The 20460-nt window shown below is 46.7% G+C and overlaps 1 protein-coding gene across 12 annotated transcripts in view; it reads left to right on the top strand.

Annotated features, from left to right (window-relative positions):
• Positions 1-20460, top strand: part of RAPGEF1 (Rap guanine nucleotide exchange factor 1) — a 169998-nt gene that overhangs the window by 23458 nt on the left and 126080 nt on the right. For 5 of the 12 annotated variants that reach the window (XM_021927105.2, XM_031654665.1, XM_031654663.1 and 2 more), the window contains exon 1: positions 6500-7582. The exons of 4 other annotated variants lie outside the window; for them this stretch is intronic. In XM_021927105.2, coding sequence (XP_021782797.1) covers positions 7519-7582 — 64 coding nt within the window. In that variant the 5' untranslated portion in view covers positions 6500-7518. Of the gene's footprint in view, positions 1-6499; positions 7583-20460 lie in introns of those variants that run through there. 3 more of the 12 variants (XM_031654660.1, XM_009187976.3, XM_031654668.1) reach the window with 1 other exon arrangement.

Raw genomic sequence — 20460 nt, 5'->3', positions numbered from 1 at the left:
CGTGATCCGCCCGTCTCGGCCTCCCAAAGTGCTGGGATTACAGGCTTGAGCCACCGCGCCCGGCCTTTTATTTTATTTTTTTTGAAACAGGGTCTGCCTCTGTCACCCAGGCTGGAGTGCAGTGGCGCGATCTTGGCTCACTGCAACCTCTGCCTCCCAGGCTCAAGCCGTTCTCTCACCTCAGCCCCCCGGGTAGCTAGGACTACAAACACACGTACCACCATGCTTAGCTAATTATGTTTTTCCTTTTTCTGTAGAGATGGGGTTTTGCCATGTTGCCCAGGCAGGTCTCAAACTCCCGGGCTCAAGTGATCTACTCACTTCTGCCTCCCAAAGTGCTGGGATTACAGGCGTGAGCCACAGTGCCTGGCCACATCAGGGATTTAAGAAGCATTCTCTGTACCTATTTAGACTTTCCTGCCAGTCTTCTGCATTTCTCCCTTTCCCGTACTGAGGGCTACGTTTAGTTCCTGGCCAAGTCCTGACTTTGTAAAGAACAACAAGTAAAACAGCTTCTTCAGAACGCTGGATGCTGAGCCCTGATTGCCCTTCAGTGAACCAGCCTCATCCATGAAGGTCCTTGAAAAGCCAGAAGGTATCTCATTGGGGGATCCTTGAAATCTGAAGCAGGGGACAGATTCTGAGCCCCTGTATTTTGTAGATTAGGTTAGCGCAAGAAAGATGGGCTGGTGACTTGCAGTTCATTTCTGTATAGTGTCCTTCTAGGCCTGCCTGGATGGAGAAACAAAGCAGCCTCGTGTGGGGTCCAGCAGCAGTGGCGAGTGGGATGGGAGCCAGCGTATGTAGCTGTTGACACATCCCCTGTAGAAGTGGGGCGGTGGGCTAGCTGTGGGAGAGCACTGCACTGGGAGTTGGTGACTTAGGGCCTCTAGCCTCCTGTGAAAGGTCTTTTTTCTCTGGACCTCAGTTTCTCCATTTTATTGTAATGAGCTGGGCTAGCTCAGTAGTTCTTAACCTCTTTTTTTTTTTTTTTTTTTTTTGAGACAGAGTCTCGCTCTGTCGCCAGGCTGGAGTGCAATGGCGTGATCTTGGCTCACTGCAACCTCCGCCTCCTGGGTTCAAGTGATTCTCCTGCCTCAGCCTCCCGAGTAGCTTGGGAGTACAGGTGCTCACCACCATGCTCAGCTAATTTTTGTATTTTTGATAGAGACGGGGTTTCACCTTCTTGGCCAGGATGGTCTCTATCTCCTGACCTCGTGATCCGCCTGCCTCGGCCTCCCAAAGTGCTGGGATTGTAAGTAAAGGCGTGAGCCACCCTGCTGAGCCATTCTTTTTTTTTTTTTTTTTGAGACGGAGTCTCGCTCTATCGCCCAGGCTGGAGTGCAGTGGCACGATGGATGTCGGCTCACTGCAAACTCCACCTCCCGGGTTCACGCCATTCTCCTGGCTCAATTTTTTGTATTTTTAGTACAGACGGGGTTGCACCGTGTTAGCCAGGATGGTCTCGATCTCCTGATCTTGTGATCCGCCCGCCTCAGCCTCCCAAAGTGCTGGGATTACAGGCGTGAGCCACCGCACCCGGCCGCTGAGCCATTCTTAACCTCTTAAAACTCCTTAAGACTTTGGTAAAAGCCATAGACCTCTCTTCCCAGAAAAGTGAACACATGTGGTTTGCCAACACCTTAGGAACCCCCAAAGCCCATGAGACAAAGCCTTGGATCTGTAAGACCCTGTCCCATCTGACCCCCTGGGCACGTACCTCCAGCTACACAGGGCTTTCATACATGCTGCCCCTTTGCCTGGTCCAGCTCTGCTCATCCTTCAGGTCTCACCCTTCCCTGACTTCCAGATTAGATTAGGTCGCCCTGCTAGACATGCGCCCCCCGCCCTGAATTTGGCACTGATCACCGGGATAACTAAGTGATTCTTCGTGCGTGTTATCCGACCCTCCCTGGGCCCCGTGTTGGTATTTGTTGAGTAAATCTCTGAGGCTCCTCCAGCTATGACATTCTGAGACTGATCTATGGGTTTGCAGGTGTGTCATAAGAGAGTCCCTGAGCTTGTATTTCCTATGACATTCGACACGTGGTGGCCTTTGCTTTCGATGATTTCCTCCAGGCCTGGACAGGAAAGTTACTTCAAAGCAGTCTAGGCCAGACTCGGTGGCTCATGCCAATAATCCCAGCACTTTGGGAGGCTGAGACTAGAGGATCACTTGAGGCCATGAGTTTGAGACCAGCCTGGCAACCAAGCAAGATGCTATCTCTACAAAAAATAACTTTAATAATTAGCCAGGCATGGTGGCAAGTGCATATAGTCCCAGCTAGTCAGGAGGCTGAGACAGGAGGATTGCTTGAGCCCAGCAGTTGGATGCTGCAGTGAGCTGTGATTGCACCACTGCATTCCAACCTGGATGACAGAGGGAGAGTCTGTCTCAAAAAAAAAAAAAAAAAGGCAGAGTCTAAGAACCCAGAAGACAGAAGAGTGGCTCCCAGACTTTCTGCCTCAGTGCTCTGCTGGGCCTGACCTCCAGGCTGGTCATCGCCTTTGTTTATATTCTGGGCTGAGCTGGAACTCGCACTTGGAACATTCCCACAGTGCTTGACGCTTCCTCGTATTGTTGTATTTTTCTCCAGGAGGGAAGTGACCAACATCAGACTTTCCTCCCAGCAGACAAATTCCATACACAAAGCTTTGTGTCAGCTACCGGGTACCCGCCTGAGAGCCCAGCCTCTGTTTCTTTGGTTCTGGGTGGGTGAATGTGCACATTACAGGGATCCACGAGCCCTTCCCTTCTGAGCCATTTCTATCTTTAAAAAAAAAAAAAAAAAAAAAATCTCCTTCAAGAAGTGAGCACCGCCTTGCAGGATCCTGACTCAGAGTTTGTCTGGAGCCAACAGCGTCTTGCGTGTAGGGACAGGCGCTCCTTAAAATGTTCCTACTTCAGTGGCCACAATATTACCCCTCCGGCTTATGTCATGTTCCACAATCAAAGTATCATTCCTCCTGGAGTCCAGCTACTCGGGAGGCTGAGGCAGGAGGATCACTTCTCGGAGTTCGAGGCCAGCTGGGCAATGTAGGGAGACCCTGTCTCTTAAAAAAAAAAAAATTATTCCTGAGGTACAGATGTTTGTAAGATAAATTTTATTTTTATTGTACTAAGATAATGAATTATTTACTAGAATATTGCAGTGGATCTTACTCTGATATGGGGGAGAAAATCCCTAGTGAGGGTAAATAATTTTTTTTCAATGTATTGTATCTAAAGCTTGGAGATTTATAGGTAATAATAATAAAAACAGTGACAGTAGCTATTCTCATTGAGTGTCTGCTGTGTACCCACAAATTTGAAACATCTTTATTTTAGTTTAGGTTTTTAGAGATGGGGTCTCGCTCTGTGGCCCAGACTGGAGTGCAGTGGTGTGATCACAATCACTGCAGTCTTGACCTCTTGGGCTCAAATGATTCTCCTGTCTTAACCTCCCACCTCAGCCTCCCAATCTAAATTCTTATTTAACCTTTAAACTACCCATGAAGTAGATAACATAGTTGTACACGTGAACGTATGTGAAAATACAGGGTGTGGAGAGGTTTAGTTTCTATCCCAAAGTTGCTCAGCTAGGAAGTGCCCACAGAGATTCAAACCAGGCCAGCTGGCCTTCAAAGCCAGTTCCTTCACACTGTCCTCCTGCCTCCTCCTGTCATGAGGGAATGGGTAGCAGAGATTTTCCTAGCCAAGGATAAAGATTTGGGGGCTGGATCTGGCCCTCCAACTAAATGCCTAGCCTTGATCCCTGCCCCTCTCTGAAGAATCTGTGAAATGGGGGAGGGGCTCGCTGGAGCAGATGATCTTGTGGATCTCCTTGGGTTTTACGGAGATTTGGGGCTTGGAGTAGTCATCCCTGAAGGAGTGACCTTGATAACACACGGCCAAGTCGGGTCTGATTGGAGGCAGTTCGTACCGTTACAGCGTTCTCGGCGTATTTGTGCAAGGCTTGGAAACTTGTCACAGTGGCTGTGCAGTCCGCCCTCTGCTTCCCATTTGTGAAGAATCAAAAAAGGTTTGTGTTGTCTCCCTGAAATGTGCCCTGGAGGTGGGTCGCTTGCCCATCTTGGATTGTAGGCATATTGGTCTTTGGGGGTGGCTCTGTGTTTTTTTGTTTGTTTGTTTGCTCGCTCGCTTAGTCTGGGACACTGCAGAGGGGATGACTGTAAAAGACGCTTTCTGAGCTGGGGATTAGAGAGGAATTCTTAAGATTAGGTTATTCTGTTGCCGTTCCCCTCCCTCTCCCCCTGAGCAGTTCACATTGGACTTACCTTGGGGGAGCCATGATTGAGAAGTGGTTGGACCACAGGGTCCTCATTTCAAAGCTCTTCCCTCAGGGAGATGTCCAGTTCATTCTAAAGGTTCATCAGTAAATTAGTTGTTTGGAACCTAGGATGCATTTTTTCATGGAAACAACATTACGAATGTGTTGGCCCCCAGCTAAGAAATGACAGAGCGCACACCTGAGCCCAGGTTCTGTGACTGTGACCCATTATTCTCTGTGTGCACAGAGGCCTCGAGGAGCTGCCGCAGACACGGCTCCTGACTTCAGGGGCTTTGCACTCCTGAGAGGGAGGCAACTCCAGGGCTGGGAGTGGCCTGAGGTAAGGAGTGGGGAAGTGGAGGAAACAGGCCCCAGCCACCCACACCCTCCGACTCTTGCTAGGAGAGGAGAGTTTATTTTATGGATTAGAAACTCTGGTTAATGCATTCCAGGGGGAGAGGACAATTAGTGTGTGTATGTTGGGGATAATTCTCATTGGTTTATTCCGTCACCTCTCCACCTATTTATTCAACAGAGAGCTATTAAGCACCTACTGTGTGCCAGGTATTCTGCTGTGCAACTGGTTTCATTGGACCCCTCTAGCGTGGTGGGGGTTCCCTGTGCTTTCTTCCAGTTTGTGGCTGCAGTTTAATCTGGGGAGGAGCTTGCGGTTCTGTGAGGGAAACGGGGAGCCTCTGCACGCATGCTCTTTCCTGCCGCCTCATTGGAGAGGGTGCGACAGACACATACTGTTTGCTTTGCCAAGTTTGGAATCTCAGGCCGTGATTTTGCAAAAATGACCTCTGTATTGGTAGATCAAAATATGAGGCCTTAAGATTTTGTAGAGATTTGGATTTTGGTTTCATCTGTTTTGCATAAATTGGAAAGTTGATTTCCCCCTCCTTTAGAAAGGAAGGGCCTGGTATAACAGTGACCCACCGCCCAGAAACTAACAGGTCGTTAAGTGCCTCTTAAACTTAGTCTTTCTGGCTCTGTGGGTCTTTTATGGAATGTTGTCTCAAATTCTACTCCAGTTCTATACTTACTCCCATTTTTTACCATCCAACTCTGTAAAATAAATTTACTTTGGTGCTTTTGGCTAAATTGACCGAAGCCAGACATTGAAGGACTGGACATGGTGCTCACGTCTGTAATCCCAGCACTTTGGGAGGCCGAGGTGGACGGATCACTTAAGGTCAGGAGTTTGAGACCAACCTAGCCAACATGACGAACCCCCATCTCGACTAAAAATTCAAAAATTAGCTGGGCATGGTGGTGTACACCTATAATCCAGCTATTCAGGAGCCTGAGGCAAGAGAATCACTTGAGCTCAGGAAGCAGAGGTTGCAGGGAGCTGAGATTGCGCCACTGCACTCCTGCCTGGGTTGCAGAGCAAGACTCTGTCTCAAAAAATAAATAAAATAAAATAAAATAAGCAGAGTGCAGTGGCTTACACCTGTAGTCCCAGGACTATGGGAGGCTGAGGCAGGAGTTTTACTTGAGGCCAGGAGTTTGAGACCAGCCTGAGCAACATAGGGAGACCCTGTCTCTACAAAAAGTTTTAAAAATTAGCCAGGCGAGGTGGCATGCACCTGTAGTCCTAGCTTCTTGGGAGGCTGAGGCAGGAGGATTGCCTGGGTCCGGGAGGTTGAGGTTGCAGTGAGCCATGATTGCACCCCTACGCTCCAGCCTGGGTGACAGAGCAAGACCCTGTTCACGCCCTCCCCCAAAAACAAAGATAAATATTCACCAAGGACTTCCTGAGTGTCAGGCAGCATGCTAGGTACTTCACAAATGTTCTCTTGTATTTGATTCTTATTACAGCTGAGGAGGTGGGACTGCAATTATGCCCAGTTAACAGATAAGGAAACGGAGGCTACTGTGCTCAATTGGCAAAGCCAAGGGGCAGAGCTAGGATTTGCACCCAGGCTGGAGTGCAGTGACGTGATCTCGGCTTGCTGCAACCTCCCCCTTCCAGGTTCAAGTGATTCTCCTGCCTCAGCCTCCCAAGTCACTGGGATTACAGTTTTGTGCCACCACGCCCGGCTAATATTGGTATTGTTAGTAGAGACAGGGTTTCACCATGTTGGCCAGTCTGGTTTTGAACTCCTGGCCTCAAGTGATTCTCCTGCCTCTGCCTCCCAAGTCACTGGGATTACAGTTTTGTGCCACCACGCCCGGCTAATTTTTGTATTGTTAGTAGAGACAGGGTTTCACCATGTTGGCCAGCCTGATTTTGAACTCCTGGCCTCAAGTAATCCACCCACTTCAGCCTCCCAAAGTGCTGGGATTACAGGCGTGAGCCACCTCGCCCAGCTCAGAGCCTGCATTCTTACCCATATCATGCTGTGGGGATTCTTGAGGAGTTTTATAACCTCAAACTCTGGGACTAAAATAAATGAAATCTTTTCATCCACCTCGACATTGTCTTCCTTTTTACCAAGAATATATGATTGATTTCATTCCCTTCTTTTCTTCCAGAAAACCCATTGTTCAGAATTTAGATAGTGTAGTACTTTCTCCAGCAGAATTTTTCCCAAAGTGCAGTGGAAGTTTGGAACGTGAGGTTATAAATTCTTAGCTGTGTTTGTCCCCAAGGTGTTTTCTTCTTTGGAGACTGAGGTGTAGCAGTGTTTTTTGGTGTCTTGTTTTGTTTTGTGTTTCCCTTGGAAACACAGCATTAGTGAAATCAGCTTGTTCTCTCTGACAGTACTTGTTACGTGGTACACACTGGTCTGAGCGTGGGACCCTGAAATAGAAGGCGTGGCATAAGGGTCTGTGTGAAAATGTTTCTCCTGGCATGCCCCAGAATGTTTCATTTATGACTTTCAGCTTTTTTGATCACCTGATTCCCCATTTCTCCTGCGGGGGAAAAGTGGTATTAAAAGTATTTGGACATAAAATTCATCTTTCCAGCCACTGCTGTGCTGATGAGTAATAAAGTGTCAAAAGGATGCCGACGAAAGAGCTTCTTAATATAGACCATGCGTGAGACACACCGGTAGGGCGATAACAAGCCCTTTCTTCTGATTTCCTCCCTGGGGCCAAAGGGATTTTGAAAGGCAGAAGGCAAAGACTGTTCAGAATTACATTCCTCAAGCTTCCCTTGTGAGGCTGCCTGGGCTCTGCTGCTGGGTGGTTTGGGATGTCCAAGAGATGATCCCCTTTCAGCCAGTGACTCGGTCCTCAGTTGCTGTTCCAGAAAAACGCCGGGGCTGGGAAGGGCCCTGTGTCCTCTGGCTTTAAAATGGGCAATGCTATTGAAAAACAGAAGCCCTTGAAACGAAGTCATCTGTACCCCTGGAAACAAGGTAAGAAAGCCCTGGGCTTCCTTTCCAGGAAGACGCAAGAAGGCAGTTTTCTCTGAGAGACTGGCCCAGCACCAGAGCTGAAGTGCCTGGGGAATCACTTTCCAGAGCAGAAAGCACTGGTAATCCAACATGGTTTCAAGAAAATTCACAGTTCTCCTGAGGAATAAGATGATTCCTCTCTCAATATGAGGGCTTGGTTTGGCTGAGGGTTTAGGTTCAGCTTGAGATGCTTCATTCAGTGGAGTATGTGTCTGTTGAAAATTTTTACTTTTTTTGAGTCGGAGCCTCGCTCTGTCACTCAGGCTGGAGTGCAGTGGCACGATCTCGGCTCACTGCAACTTCCGCCTCCCAGGTTCAAGCAATTCTCTGCCTCAGCCTCCTGAGTAGCTGGGATTACAGGCACCCGCCACCACGCCCGCCCGGCTAATTTTTGTATTTTTAGTAGAAATGGGGTTTCACCATCTTGGCCAGGCTGGTCTGGAACTCCTGACCTCATGACCCACCTGCCTCTGCCTCCCAGAGTGCTGGGATCCCAAGTGTGAGCCAACGCACGTGGCCGAAAATTTTTACTTTTTTAGAAACATTCTAAGTCAGCCAGGCGCAGGGGCTTACGCCTGTAATCCCGGCACTTTGGGAGGATAAGGTGGGCAGATCACTTGAGGTCAGGAGTTCGAGTCCAGCCTGGCCAACATGGTGAAACCCCGCCTCTACTAATAATACAAAAATTAGCCAGGCGTGGTGGCAGGCACCTGTATTCCCAGCTACAGGCTGAGACAGGAGAATCGCTTGAACTCAGAATGTGGAGGTTGCAGTAGCCGAGATTGCACCTCTGCACTCCAGCCTGAGTAACAGAGTGAAACTGTCTCAAAAAAAAAAAAAAAAGAAAGAGATATTCCAAGTCAAAGCTTTGATATCTAGTAGTTTGAGGCTTTTGTGATATTTTTGGTTTAGAGAATGTTATTAACAGCTTTTAAATATATAGCACTTCCAAAAATTCCAAAGTACTTTCAAGGTACTTTCTGTAAAATCTTAACATTTATCCATCCCAGACACCCAGGAAGTGGGACAGCAGCCTCTCCTGACACCTGCTCTGTCTTTCTAGGGCTTGGGGTCATGTCAGCTTGAGAAGGAGGAAGTTGGCAGGGCCACAGAGCAGTGCAGTGGTACATTTGGAACTTAAGGACCTTTAATAGTGTCTCAGTGCAGGGCAGTCTTCTGACGCACTCAGTGGCCTTTTTTCATAGTTACTGACCCAGGAGGCCGGCCGGCTGGCAGGCATGCCAGAGATGACATATGCGAGAGTTCACCAGGTCTTGGTCTCTTCTTGCCAGAAGAAGTTGCGGTAGCATTTGATCAGTAGCAAGACAGTTTGTTCACAGCTGCATATATGGGTGTGTTTATGAAAAGAAAAAAAAATAACTGGAAGAAAATGCATGGAAATGTTAAGAGCAGTTGCTGTTTGTCAAATGATAGATCTTTTTCTCTTAAAAAGCAAGTAGGTGGGATGCTAATTTACTGTCAGGTTCCAGCCCTTCTGACTTTCCATGAGTCATTCTTTTGTCTAACATGTTACTTTGGAAAGGGTACTCCTTAGCAGTCCTTCATTGGATCCTGGTTTGAAAAAACAGCTATTAAAGACATTGGGGGACAGTTTGGGAAATTTGAATATGAACTCCATGGTGGATTATAATGAGGAACTGTTGTTCATGTGATTATGTGTGATACGGTGCTGAGTCATGTAGGAGTATGTGCTTTTTTGAATAGTCATGCTGAAGTATTTAGGGGTGAAGAGTTATGCTGTCTATAATTTACTGTCTAAAATCATAATCACTCTGTGATTTTCCCTGTGTACACGTTAATAAATTTGTATGCCTTTTCTCCAATTAAAAACAATACTGTAATCCCAGCACTTTGGGAGGCCGAGGCAGGCGGATCACTTGAGCTCAGGAGTTCGAAACCAAGACCAGCCTGGGCAACATGGCAAAACCCCATCTCTACCAAAAATACAAAAAATTAACCAGGCATGGCGGTGCACGCATGTAGTCCCAGCTACTCGGGAGGCTGAGATGGGAGGATTGCTTGAACCTAGGAGGCAGAGGTTGCAGTGAGTCGAGACTGCACCATTGCACTCCAGCCTGGGTGACAAAGCAAAACCCCCGTTTCAAAAAAAACAAGAATCCCAGGGCACCACCATGACCCTGATCTGCAGCCCACATTCAACGCGGTTGTGAAATCTTGGTGGATGAATGATGGCCCCAGGTTCCAGGGCAAGTAGCACTGTCTGTGTCTAGTTTAGGGACAGGCGAATGGGAATCCCGGGCATATCATTATGTGGATTTGCTACAGGCAGTTGGGACAGCCCAGACGGCCCCTGAGGTGCTCTGGAGAATAAGACTTTAACCAGAGCCAAAGATGATCATGATTAGGAAGGGCAGGCCCAGAGTGCATTCCAAAGGCAAATTTAAAGGAAACTTTTATCTGCCATTTAGATCGTTCACTTGTGTTTCCATGTCGTACACCTGGGGAGTTGAAAAGCCACAGGGGCAGAACACCAGTGTGAAAAACATGAATCTCACAGCCTCCGCCTGCATTTTATGCTGGCTAGAGAAGGTTCTCTAGTGATTTGAGACAGTGTGGGACACATACCCGATGAGGGGACCACTATACTGTCCGACTTATGGTTCTGGTTTTTATTTTTTGATAGCTCTCAGGACCAACCCTACACATAAGAAAATGTTTTTTACAATAATGGATGCTCTTTGGGGTTGAGAAATCTGACTCATGTGTATTACCATAGTGAGTTCCAGCAGGCCCCAAACAGAAAAAAATAAGATGGGAAGTGGCACGAGGCAGTGGCTCAAGTGTGATCCTGAGAGTTCTAGCCAGAGTTCTGGCCCAGCCGGCTCTCCGACCTTGAACAGATGCATTTTCTAATGCCAAATGCCCTGGCTTTTCTTGTCTGCAGTGGCCTGTTCCAAGTGACTGCATCTTATTGTGTTATTTAATTTACATCCGCGGGGTTTTTTTTTTTTTTTTTTTTTATTGATCTGTTTACCACTTGATTGTAAACCACCTGAGGGCAGGCAGGTGCAGGGTTCGTTGTTTTGTCCTCGGCACTTGCACGGTGCCTGGCACATGTGCCCTCTGTGAGTGCTGCCTGGCTGTAGTTTCGCTGCTGGTATAAAGAAGGGTAGGCGTATGCAGGGCATGGTGGTTCCTGGTGCACAGTGCACAGTGGACATGCAATAAATAGTAGTTACCAGTGCCGGCAGGTGTATTTGGGACTTGGAAGGTGGCAGGTGGTTATTTGGGACCTGGAAATGTTCATTCTTAGCCCTTCATTGCCCAAAGTAGAAACGTTGGAGAATGAAAACAGGTACACCTTCCTCTATCCCACAGCAATTCTGAGTTTACAAACAGTAAATGTATTGATGATTGTTCAGTTGCAAATATTGCTTCACAAAAGCCCCTCTTAAAGAGTCAACATTTAGTTGTTGATTCATACAGCTGGAGGAAACTTTGAAATTTAGAGCTAAATTGAACTTCTCTGAAATAGGCTTATAATCCTGCCCTCCCAGAGATAGGCAGGCACCCTGCCTAACTGGCTCCTTTCCTTCTTTCCTTTCCTTTTATTCCTTCCTTTCCTCTCTTTTTTTTTCTCTCTTTCGAAATAATTTGAAGAGTTGCTTACAGTGTTCATTTTGGCTCTTGGGAGTACAGCACTGACAGAAGTTTCCTTGGGAATTAAAAATTGCAGCAGTAATTGCAAATTGAATTGTTATCTCCTTCAAAAATCCCAGCAGCTCCAGGCCATACCAGCCTGGTAAATGGAAATGTTAATGATTTGCATGTTTGTACACAGTGTGGGTGTGAGCGAATGAAATTAACACCCTTAGTAGAAGAGCTGAGTATAAAAAGCTTCAGCCCACAGGCCTTGGTGGATTGTGGGGTTTGCTGTGCTGGAAGCAGATTGGCAGGCCCAGGTGGGGCTGGGGGTGGCAGGGGGTGAGTTAAGGATTTGCCTCAGTTCTGAATGCGAGTGGTTGCTCTGCCATAGGGGCAAATTTAGAAATGTTTGCATTCCAGCCAGCAAAGGTGTTTAGACTCGCCTCTGCACACTAGATGGCAAAGTAGCATCTGGTGCAACTGGATGCCCGTGTGCCAGCTAATTAATATTGATCCGGAATGCACAAGGGCTGGGTGCTGCAATAACCCCCAGCTCAGTGCGTTCTAGCTTATAAGTAAGGCAAGACAAATCACTTCACATTTCCAGGCCTGTTTCCTGATCTCTAAACGAGATTAATAGTAATGCATACTTTGAAGGACTGCTGTGAGCACTAATGAGATAATTCACATAAAGGGGTTATAGCCCTTAGCATACAGTGAGCATTTAATGGATAATAGTGATTCTTGTTATGCATTGCATAGTAGAGAGAACCTTGGATTTACCAGATCCATGGACATGGATTATCTGCCTGGCTTCATCCCAGTCCCAGTGGCTGTATGAGTTTGGGTAATTCTCCACCTGTTTCTGTCTCTCAGCTTAACGTATCACATGCCTGCTGGTCTTGAAGGACCCCTTGCAGGCCATGCATGCATGAGTGACCATCAGCATTGGTCACACTGCCTTTCAGGTCTGCTAGCTCCTGGAGCATTCAGTACCTGCTTAGACAGCCTGGGTTTGGCTGAGCTGAGAGATCACAGGAGAGCTTTTTATGGTGTTGAATTTCTTTGAAAATTTCTTTAGAACTCTGGAGCCCGGGTGCCAGGGTGGAGTCTTTGTTCTCCCACTTTCTAATTGGCTGACCTTCAGCAAGTTACTTAATTTCTGGGCCTCAATTTCCTCATCTGCAAATAGTGCTCACTTCCTAGGGAGATGTAAGGATGAAGGAGTCTGTCCATGCAAAGTGCTTAGGATGGTGCCTGGCTTGCAGTCAGTATCCAGTCAGTGTTTATTATTGTTATTACTTTTAGGTCACATACAGCGAAGTTACATTTGATTTTGGTTGAAATGATGTTACATTATTAAAGAAAAACATTGGAGCAAACAGACACAATGCAAACAAGAAAATGCATGTTGAGTGTCTAAGCCTAAAAGACATAAAAGACCGGGCATGATGGCTCACACCTATAATCCCCGCACTTTGGAAAGCTGAGGTGGGAGGATCGCTTGAGCTCAGGAGTTCAAGACCAGCCTGGACAACATAATGAGACCCTGTCTGCAAAAAATTTTTTTTTTTTTTTTTTGAGACGGAGTCTTGCTCTGTCACCCAGGCTGGAGTGCAGTGGCCGGATCTCAGCTCACTGCAAGCTCCGCCTCCCGGGTTCACGCCATTCTCCTGCCTCAGCCTCCCGAGTAGCTGGGACTACAGGCACCCGCCACTTCGCCCGGCTAGTTTTTTTTGTATTTTTTAGTAGAGACGGGGTTTCACCGTATTAGCCAGGATGGTCTCGATCTCCTGACCTCATGGTCCGCCCGTCTCGGCCTCCCAAAGTGCTGGGATTACAGGCTTGAGCCACCGCGCCCGGCCGCAAAAAATTTTTAAAAATAAAATTAAATTAACTGGGCATGGTGGCACACATTCAGTGGCATGATCATGACTCACTACAGCCTCTGCCTCCTGGACTTAGGTGATCCTCCCTGCATGTCAGCCTGGGTGAGCTGAGACCCTGTCTTAAAATGAATGAATGACCTAAAACATAGTAAGGCGGCAAAAGTGTTAGTTGGTGCCATTATTCTTTTTCAGAGTGGCTGCACACGATGCATATTTTTCATAGAGTTGTCAACATGTACAAATAATTTTGCTTTTTTTTCTTTTAATTTTATGCTTCTATGTGGTCTTAATATCTACTATGACTGTGACATTCCATCATGTTACTGTTCCATAACTTATGAAATCATTCACCCGCTGTTGAATATTGAAATTATTTCCACTTTTTACAGGTCAGGCAGCAGTAAGTAGCTTCATTATTATAGTTTTGTGATTCTGTTGGATCATGTCCTTAGGATAAGTTCCCAGTGTAAAGTTCCCAAGCCAGGAACAGAGAAATAGCTTTAAGGATCTTGCCTTGTTGTTTTCCAAAAGTGATGCATTTTCATGAGTGATGTATAAATTTACCAGTTACTCACAAGCACATCAGCACTGAATATTATTTTGAAATCATTCCTCTTGTAAAACGTAAACTACACTTACAAACGCCATTTTGATGAATTATCTGATGGCATGAGACTCAGAGAAAGGGTATGGGAAGTTCAAAAGCTATTATCAGTGTTAAGAATCCATTTCGTTAGAAAATTCTAATTTCCCACAGTCATTTGCTTAGGGCTTGACTCAATTTCATTCAAGTGCTGAGTTTCATAGAAAAGAGACATGAGGCCTTATTTAAGCATACCCAATTACCATCACAACTTTTTGTCTTCTGCCTCCCAGAGAGCAGTGATTATTAAATACTTAGTTTCTTCACATGAAAGAGACAGAGCAAGCCCAGAAGTGTTATTAACATTGTTAATGTAATGCTTACTGTTAGGCAGTGTGACTAATGACCCAACAATCCCTCTTCCCTGCTTCTGTAGAGGGCTAACCATTTCCCCAAGTGCATATGTATGACAAGAGCATCAATTTCGTTGTTAGGAAAATAGATACATTAAACAGCTTGCTGGGAGGGCGGTTTGAATCAACTAGTGCAGAGCGTCAGGGTGTTGGAGTGAATATAATGGACAAGGCCATTGGTTCATCAGTGAGCTTAGAAGCCGTATTGGGATGTAGTCATAAACTGGTTCGGGGTAGGAGAAAAAGGTAACCAAAAGATTATTTAACATGACTTTGGAGTCACAGACATCTTGAACTAGAAGAGAAGAGTAAAAATCTCAAATTATTCCCTAATTTTGCCAATGAAGAAATGGAGGCTTCTAGAAGTGAAGTAACTTGTCTGAAGCCCTGCAGCTAATGTGTGGCTTTGTGTCTCCTAAGTTAGGATAGCAATGTAACAGTGATATAATAATGCATGTAATAATATAAAACCATACAACATACTGTATATGTTATGATTTTATATTTACATGTTACAGAATATTCAATACATTGTATATGCAATCCCTTATGTATTGTATCATATATAATACGTGATACAATAATATATGTAACAATGATACAATAATAACATATTGGGATACAGTGTTACAATAATGCCTGTGGCTTCCTCTTTGCCAGGCGTGGCACTGAAAGGTCTGTGTATATTAGGAGCTTCCATTTGGGAGCAGTTGATAGGTAACTAAAGTGTCCCAGAAATGGGTTTTTTCTTAAGTGAAAGATCAGATGTTGGAAATGGAAACCCTAAGTGTGACAGAATTTTTCTCATGAGAAGTATGGGTGTAGTTTTGGGTGTGGGTAAGAAAAGGGAAGGAAACTTCATTCTGTCATCAGATACCTCCAAATTTAGAACAATATCTATCGTAGCCATTGGCTTTCGGATATGCTTTACCCTGGGAACATGCGTAAAATACATTCCCGTGTTTGGCTGTTTCTTTCCCAGCTGTGTAGAGGGTGTCACCATTATTTTAGATAATAGCCATGGCCAGTGGCCACTTTATCTCTAATCACTTTTCCAATCACTTTTTGCTGATTGCTTCTAAGGCATTTCATTTCAGATGTTACTTTTTGCTGAAATACCTGGGTGGCTGTTTCAGGGGCCTCATGGACTACCAAGGAGTTTGCCCCCAGGGGTTGGTGAACTTCTAAAAGCGCCAAGTCGTGAATATTTTACACTTTGCAGGCCCAAGAAGCAAAATTAAGACTATTATACAGATACCTATAAAACCGTTTAAAGTGAAATCATTTAAAAATATGAAAACCATTCTTCACTTGCAGGCTACGAACAAGCAGCCTGCACAGACAGGTCCGGGTGAACTTGGGCTGTGGGCAGGAGTTTGCCAATCCCTGACCTGCAGTGTGGCTTTGGTTCGGGTGTTCTCTGCAGTCATTCTTACTCTGGAATCCAGAAGCAGGTCACTCATCAGTTTAAAAAGGTCAAAGAATCTTGTGATTTGGGGGCCAGAAGACGACTGAACCATGACCCCCCCAGCTGCCTCCTGTTTGACTGGGGTCGTTCAGCGAGCCTTCTGGCTTCCCTGGCACACACACATTCAGGTCTCCATCTATGCAAATGGAGACCTCTTTCTCCTTCTCACCACTGTAAGGAGAAATAGACAGTGGAAGTTTTGTAGAACCTCGTGATTAACTATAGAGGCTTTCAGCATTTTTCCTTTACCATTAAATGGGACACTGTACTAAAAAAAATTCTATTGTTTCTATGTTTGTTCATTTATTGATTGGATGTTCATTCATCCAACAAATGTTTATTGAACAGGTCCTATGTCACCACTGTTCCAGGCACGGGGGGTTCCTAATGAGGAACATAAGACATCTCTGCCCTCTGGAGTTTTTAGTTGACATATGAACAAGTATAGTATGTAGGCTTTTGGATGACAGGTATCATATAGAGGAGCTAAGGGAGGGGACAGGATGCCAGGGGGAAGAGGGTTGTTAGTTTTACGTGTGATGGAAAGGGAGAGTGATCAGAAATAAGGAGCAGAAGCCTATACGTTGCAGATGTCTGGGCAGGCGTGCTCCGGAAAAGGAAGAGGTGGCACAGAAGTCCTGAGCCGGGAGTGTGTGACTAGGGCGGCGGCTGGAGACCCATGGCAGATGAGGCCAGGCCTTGAGATGACTGTAAGGACTTGGAAGGGAGAGCCAGTGGGATTTGCTGAGGGGTTGAGTACGGGGTGCAAGAGACAAAGAGGAGTCTAGGACAACCCCAGTGGTTTTGGCCTGAGCATCAGAAGGTTGACGTTCGAAGCAGGAGTGCTCCAGTGGCACAGATTGTGGGGGACGATTGGGGCTGTGTGGGTACAGAGTGAGTTTGAGGTGCCTGTCAGAGATCAAGGAGGTGGCCGTTAGGCCATTAAAATCTGGAGTATAAAGATCTGGAGTTCAGAAAAGAAGTGTAGGCTTTTTTGAGAGTTGTTGACATAGAGACGGTGTTTAAAGCTATGAGACTGGGTGAGATTACCAGCAAGTAAGTCAGAGAAGAGCAGGGGCCATAGCCTGAGCCCCAGAACACCCTAGCATTAGGAGGTGGAGGAGATGAGGGAGCACCAGCAGAAACCTCGAAAGACCTTGCAGGAAGGTAGGGGGAAAGCAGTAGACTGGTGTTCAGAAGCCAGCTGCAGAAAGTGTTCCTGAGGAGGAGGCTGAGAGGGGGCTGCGGTGACACATGGTGCTGACTGCGTCAAGTCACATGAGGGCCAAGACTTGGCCTTGGCATTCAGTAACATAGTGGTCACTGGAGACCTCGACAAGAAGTGTCGGCCGGGCGCAGTGGCTCAAGCCTGTAATCCCAGCACTTTGGGAGGCCGAGGCAGGCGAATCACCTGAGGTCGGGAGTTTGAGACCAGCTTGACCAACATGGAGAAACCCCGTCTTTACTAAAAATACAAAATTAGCCAGGCGTGGTGGCACATGCCTGTAATCCCAGCTACTCGGGAGGCTGAGGCAGGAGACTCGCTTGAACCTGAGAGGCAGAGGTTGCAGTGAGCCAAGATCATGCCATTGCACTCCAGCCTGGGCAACAAGAGCGAAACTCCGCCTCAAAAAAAAAAAAAAAGTGTCAGTGGAGTGTTGAATATGAAAGTGTCAAAGAACAAGCAGAGGCCTTTCCAAAAGCATGGGCCTTTCTTGGAGTTTTGCTGAAAGTGGGAGTGAAGACACAAGGTGGTAGTTGTTAAGGGTATTGGGGTCAAGGGAAAGTTTTTTTTATAAAGGGTGAAATAATGGCAAGGTTGCATGCTGATGGGAATGACCTGGTAGAGATGGAAACATCGCTCAAGACCAGGAGAATTGCCGGACAGGAGAGAAGTCCTGATTATCAGCTGCAGCGCATTGAGTATTACTCCAGTCATTGCTGACAAATCACCCCGGTATTTAGGGAGCTTAAAGAACAACTGGGCACCTAGTTTACACTTCTGCAGCTGGCAGTTCAGGCTGGGCTGCTGGGCTCCTGGTCTTGCCTAGGGTCCCTCAGATGTCTACAATCAGCAGCTGGGAGGGCTTATCCATGGGCCTCAGGCTAGCCCAGGGTCCCTCCCCTGATGGGGTTGCTCACCTCAGAGGCGGGGTGGGGGTTGAGGCCCCAGGTCAGAAGGCGCACAGTCACCTCCACTTCTTTTCATTGGCTAAAGCAGGCCACAGGCCAGCCCAGATTCAAGGGGAACGGAGAGAGAGACCTGCCCCCTCCCTCTACCCGTCCTTCTAACAGGAGAGTGCAGAGTCATCTTGCCAAGCTGTGGGTATAAGGAGCAGGAAATCGTTTGGCCATTACTGCAGACAATCTGTCACAGCTGTCTGTGAGCTAAGCATGTTGCTTTCGATCGTCACAAGAGTTCTTTGGGGTAGGTAGTATGATTTTGATTTTACAGATGAGAAAACCAGGTCACCAAGTGTCTAGTAACTTGTTCAAGATCATGCAGCTAGTAAGTGGCAGAATTGGGACCTAAACTGGTCTCTGACGTCAAAGCACCTTTCTTCCCTGTTCTCCCTTCCTGCAAGTGTCTGTTTACAAGGGCAGACTAGAGGGCCCTCCTCCCTTTGCTTGCAGGCGTGGGAAGAATATTTTTGTGGATGATGATTATCTCATAATCAGGGTGGACTGAGGGAAGTGGTCATCTTGTTGTGGCTTGCATGTTTACTGTGCGGGGATTGGACAACTCTATCAGAATCCCATTGAGGTCACAGTGGTGTGTTACTGACAGAGATTCATGTCTCTGCTCTCAGCTGGTCCCTCAGTGCTCTTTGACAGTCTTTGCCCTTGTCCTTGGTCAGCTGACTCTCCTGTCCAGATAGTCACACATGTTCCCCTTCACGCCCCACTTTGTTCCAGGCCTCTGACCTCCTCTGTCTGCATTTACCCTGGCCCCTCTCTTTCTGTCCCTGACACAGGTACACTCAACCTCTAGTCCAGGCTCCCTCTGCCCAGGTCCTCTTCCCTCCAGAACTTGTCATAATCAACTGTCTTTTCAACTAAGTGGACTTCAAGCTTTCCAAGAGCAGAATCCAAAATGTGGGAAAATTTGAATTAGCATCAGGGAACTTTGGCTCTGCCACTGGTTATATAGTCTTGAGCAGGTCCTGTACCCTCAGGTTCACGAATCTGGGAAGAGTGGGCACCTTGAGCCGTCTCCAAGGCCATTCAGGGAGAGCAAGATCTCTTTGTGTCTGCCTCGGAAACCCTTGGCCTAGAGCTCAGTTCTGTTGCAGCGGCTGCAGTGTGTCCTGGGTGTATACCTGACAGCCCTGCATTTTGCTGCAAGAGCTGCAGCCTTCTGTCTGCCCTCTCCTAGTTCAAGTGTCAAAACCTTGTTGGCCCCAGAGCTAGAGCAGCTGCCAGCCACTTCACTCGTTTGGGAAAGCAGGAGGTAGGTCCTGTGCTCAGTCCACAATCTCAGCAAAGACCTCAGTGAAAATGTTTTCCAACTGTCTTTGGATAGAGGGAGCAGAGCAGTGAGTAATTAGGTTCAATCACCCATTTCAAGTCTCTGTGACCTTGCTTATATAGGAAGTCCGGAACTGGGCCCTTCTTGGAGTCCCTGGGTTGGGATCCGAGCCAGCTGAGTGTGAGGGAGGGAGGGAGCAAGAAGGGATGGAGGAGAAGCCTGAGCCAGCGGAGGGCTGCTGTCTCTGCTGCGCTTTCAGCAAACTGATCTCAGGCATGACATTCAGGATGCAGAGTTGCTCCTTACTTTTTTATGTAGCTTGCTACGAGAAAATAGTCCTGCTACTTATGTATCAGTGTAATCTTGGGGAAATTACTTCATTTCTGTCAGCCTCAATTTACTCATCTGTAAAATGAAGGCACCTGCCTCAGCGTATGAGGCGTGAATGCAAGAATACTTGACAATACTTGGCATAGAGTTAGCCCTCGATAAATTTCAGCTGTCATTGTTATGATAGCGCCTTCACATTTTGTTGTGTTTATATTGTAAATCATTGGTTAAAGATATTTTTATTGTCATGAGAGCTCCATACTTTCAAGATGCATCCTTGTAGTATTTCTTATCCATTTAGTCATTGATTCACTGAGTTTGTATTTATCAGACACCTTATGGACAAGGAACCCTTGATTATTATCTTTCTGTTCAGGTTATGATAAGCTGTTCATTTCTTAGCACTTGCCGCTACAATATTCAGAGCTACAGTTCGCTGAGCACCTGTTTCAATAGAGTTGCTCACTTGGGAGATAGATTCTAAAGTCAGAGCATAAAGAGAACATGGCACAGAGGAAGAATTAGCCTTGAAAGATCCCTTAAATCGTCTGTAAAGTATGGTGTACATCGGAGATCATCAGACTTTTTCTATAAAGACCATATAGTAAATATTTTAAGCTTTGCAGGCCACATGTGGTCTCTGTCACATATGCTTCTTTATTTTCCTTTTTAAAGCCCTTTAAGATGTAAAAACCTTTTGTTAGCTCTGAGCCCTTAAAAAATAGGCCTTTGTCTACATGAACAGACTGTGTGGTATGTCTTCTCTAGGATGGTCCAGGGGTCCCCGCCTCCTGGTATTCACACGCAGGTGTCATCCCCTCCCTCTCTGCATCAGGGCTGGTCTTGTGACCAGTAGAATACAGCAGAAGTCATACAAGATGCTGTAGCTTCCGCCAGCCTATCTCTCTTGGATCCCCTGCCCTGGGGCAGACCAGCTGTCCTGGTGGTGAGGCGAGGCCACAGGTGAGGGTCTGTGGCTCCAACTAGCAGCCCACAGGGAAGGGAAGCAGCTCTTCCAGCGCCAGTCAGGCCTCAGGTGACTGCAGCTTCGCGAGACATC

The sequence above is a fragment of the Papio anubis genome, chromosome 13 (genome assembly GCF_008728515.1).
Source record: "Papio anubis isolate 15944 chromosome 13, Panubis1.0, whole genome shotgun sequence".
Taxonomy (NCBI): Eukaryota; Metazoa; Chordata; class Mammalia; order Primates; family Cercopithecidae; genus Papio; species Papio anubis.
This window is presented reverse-complemented; position numbering and strand designations above follow the sequence as displayed.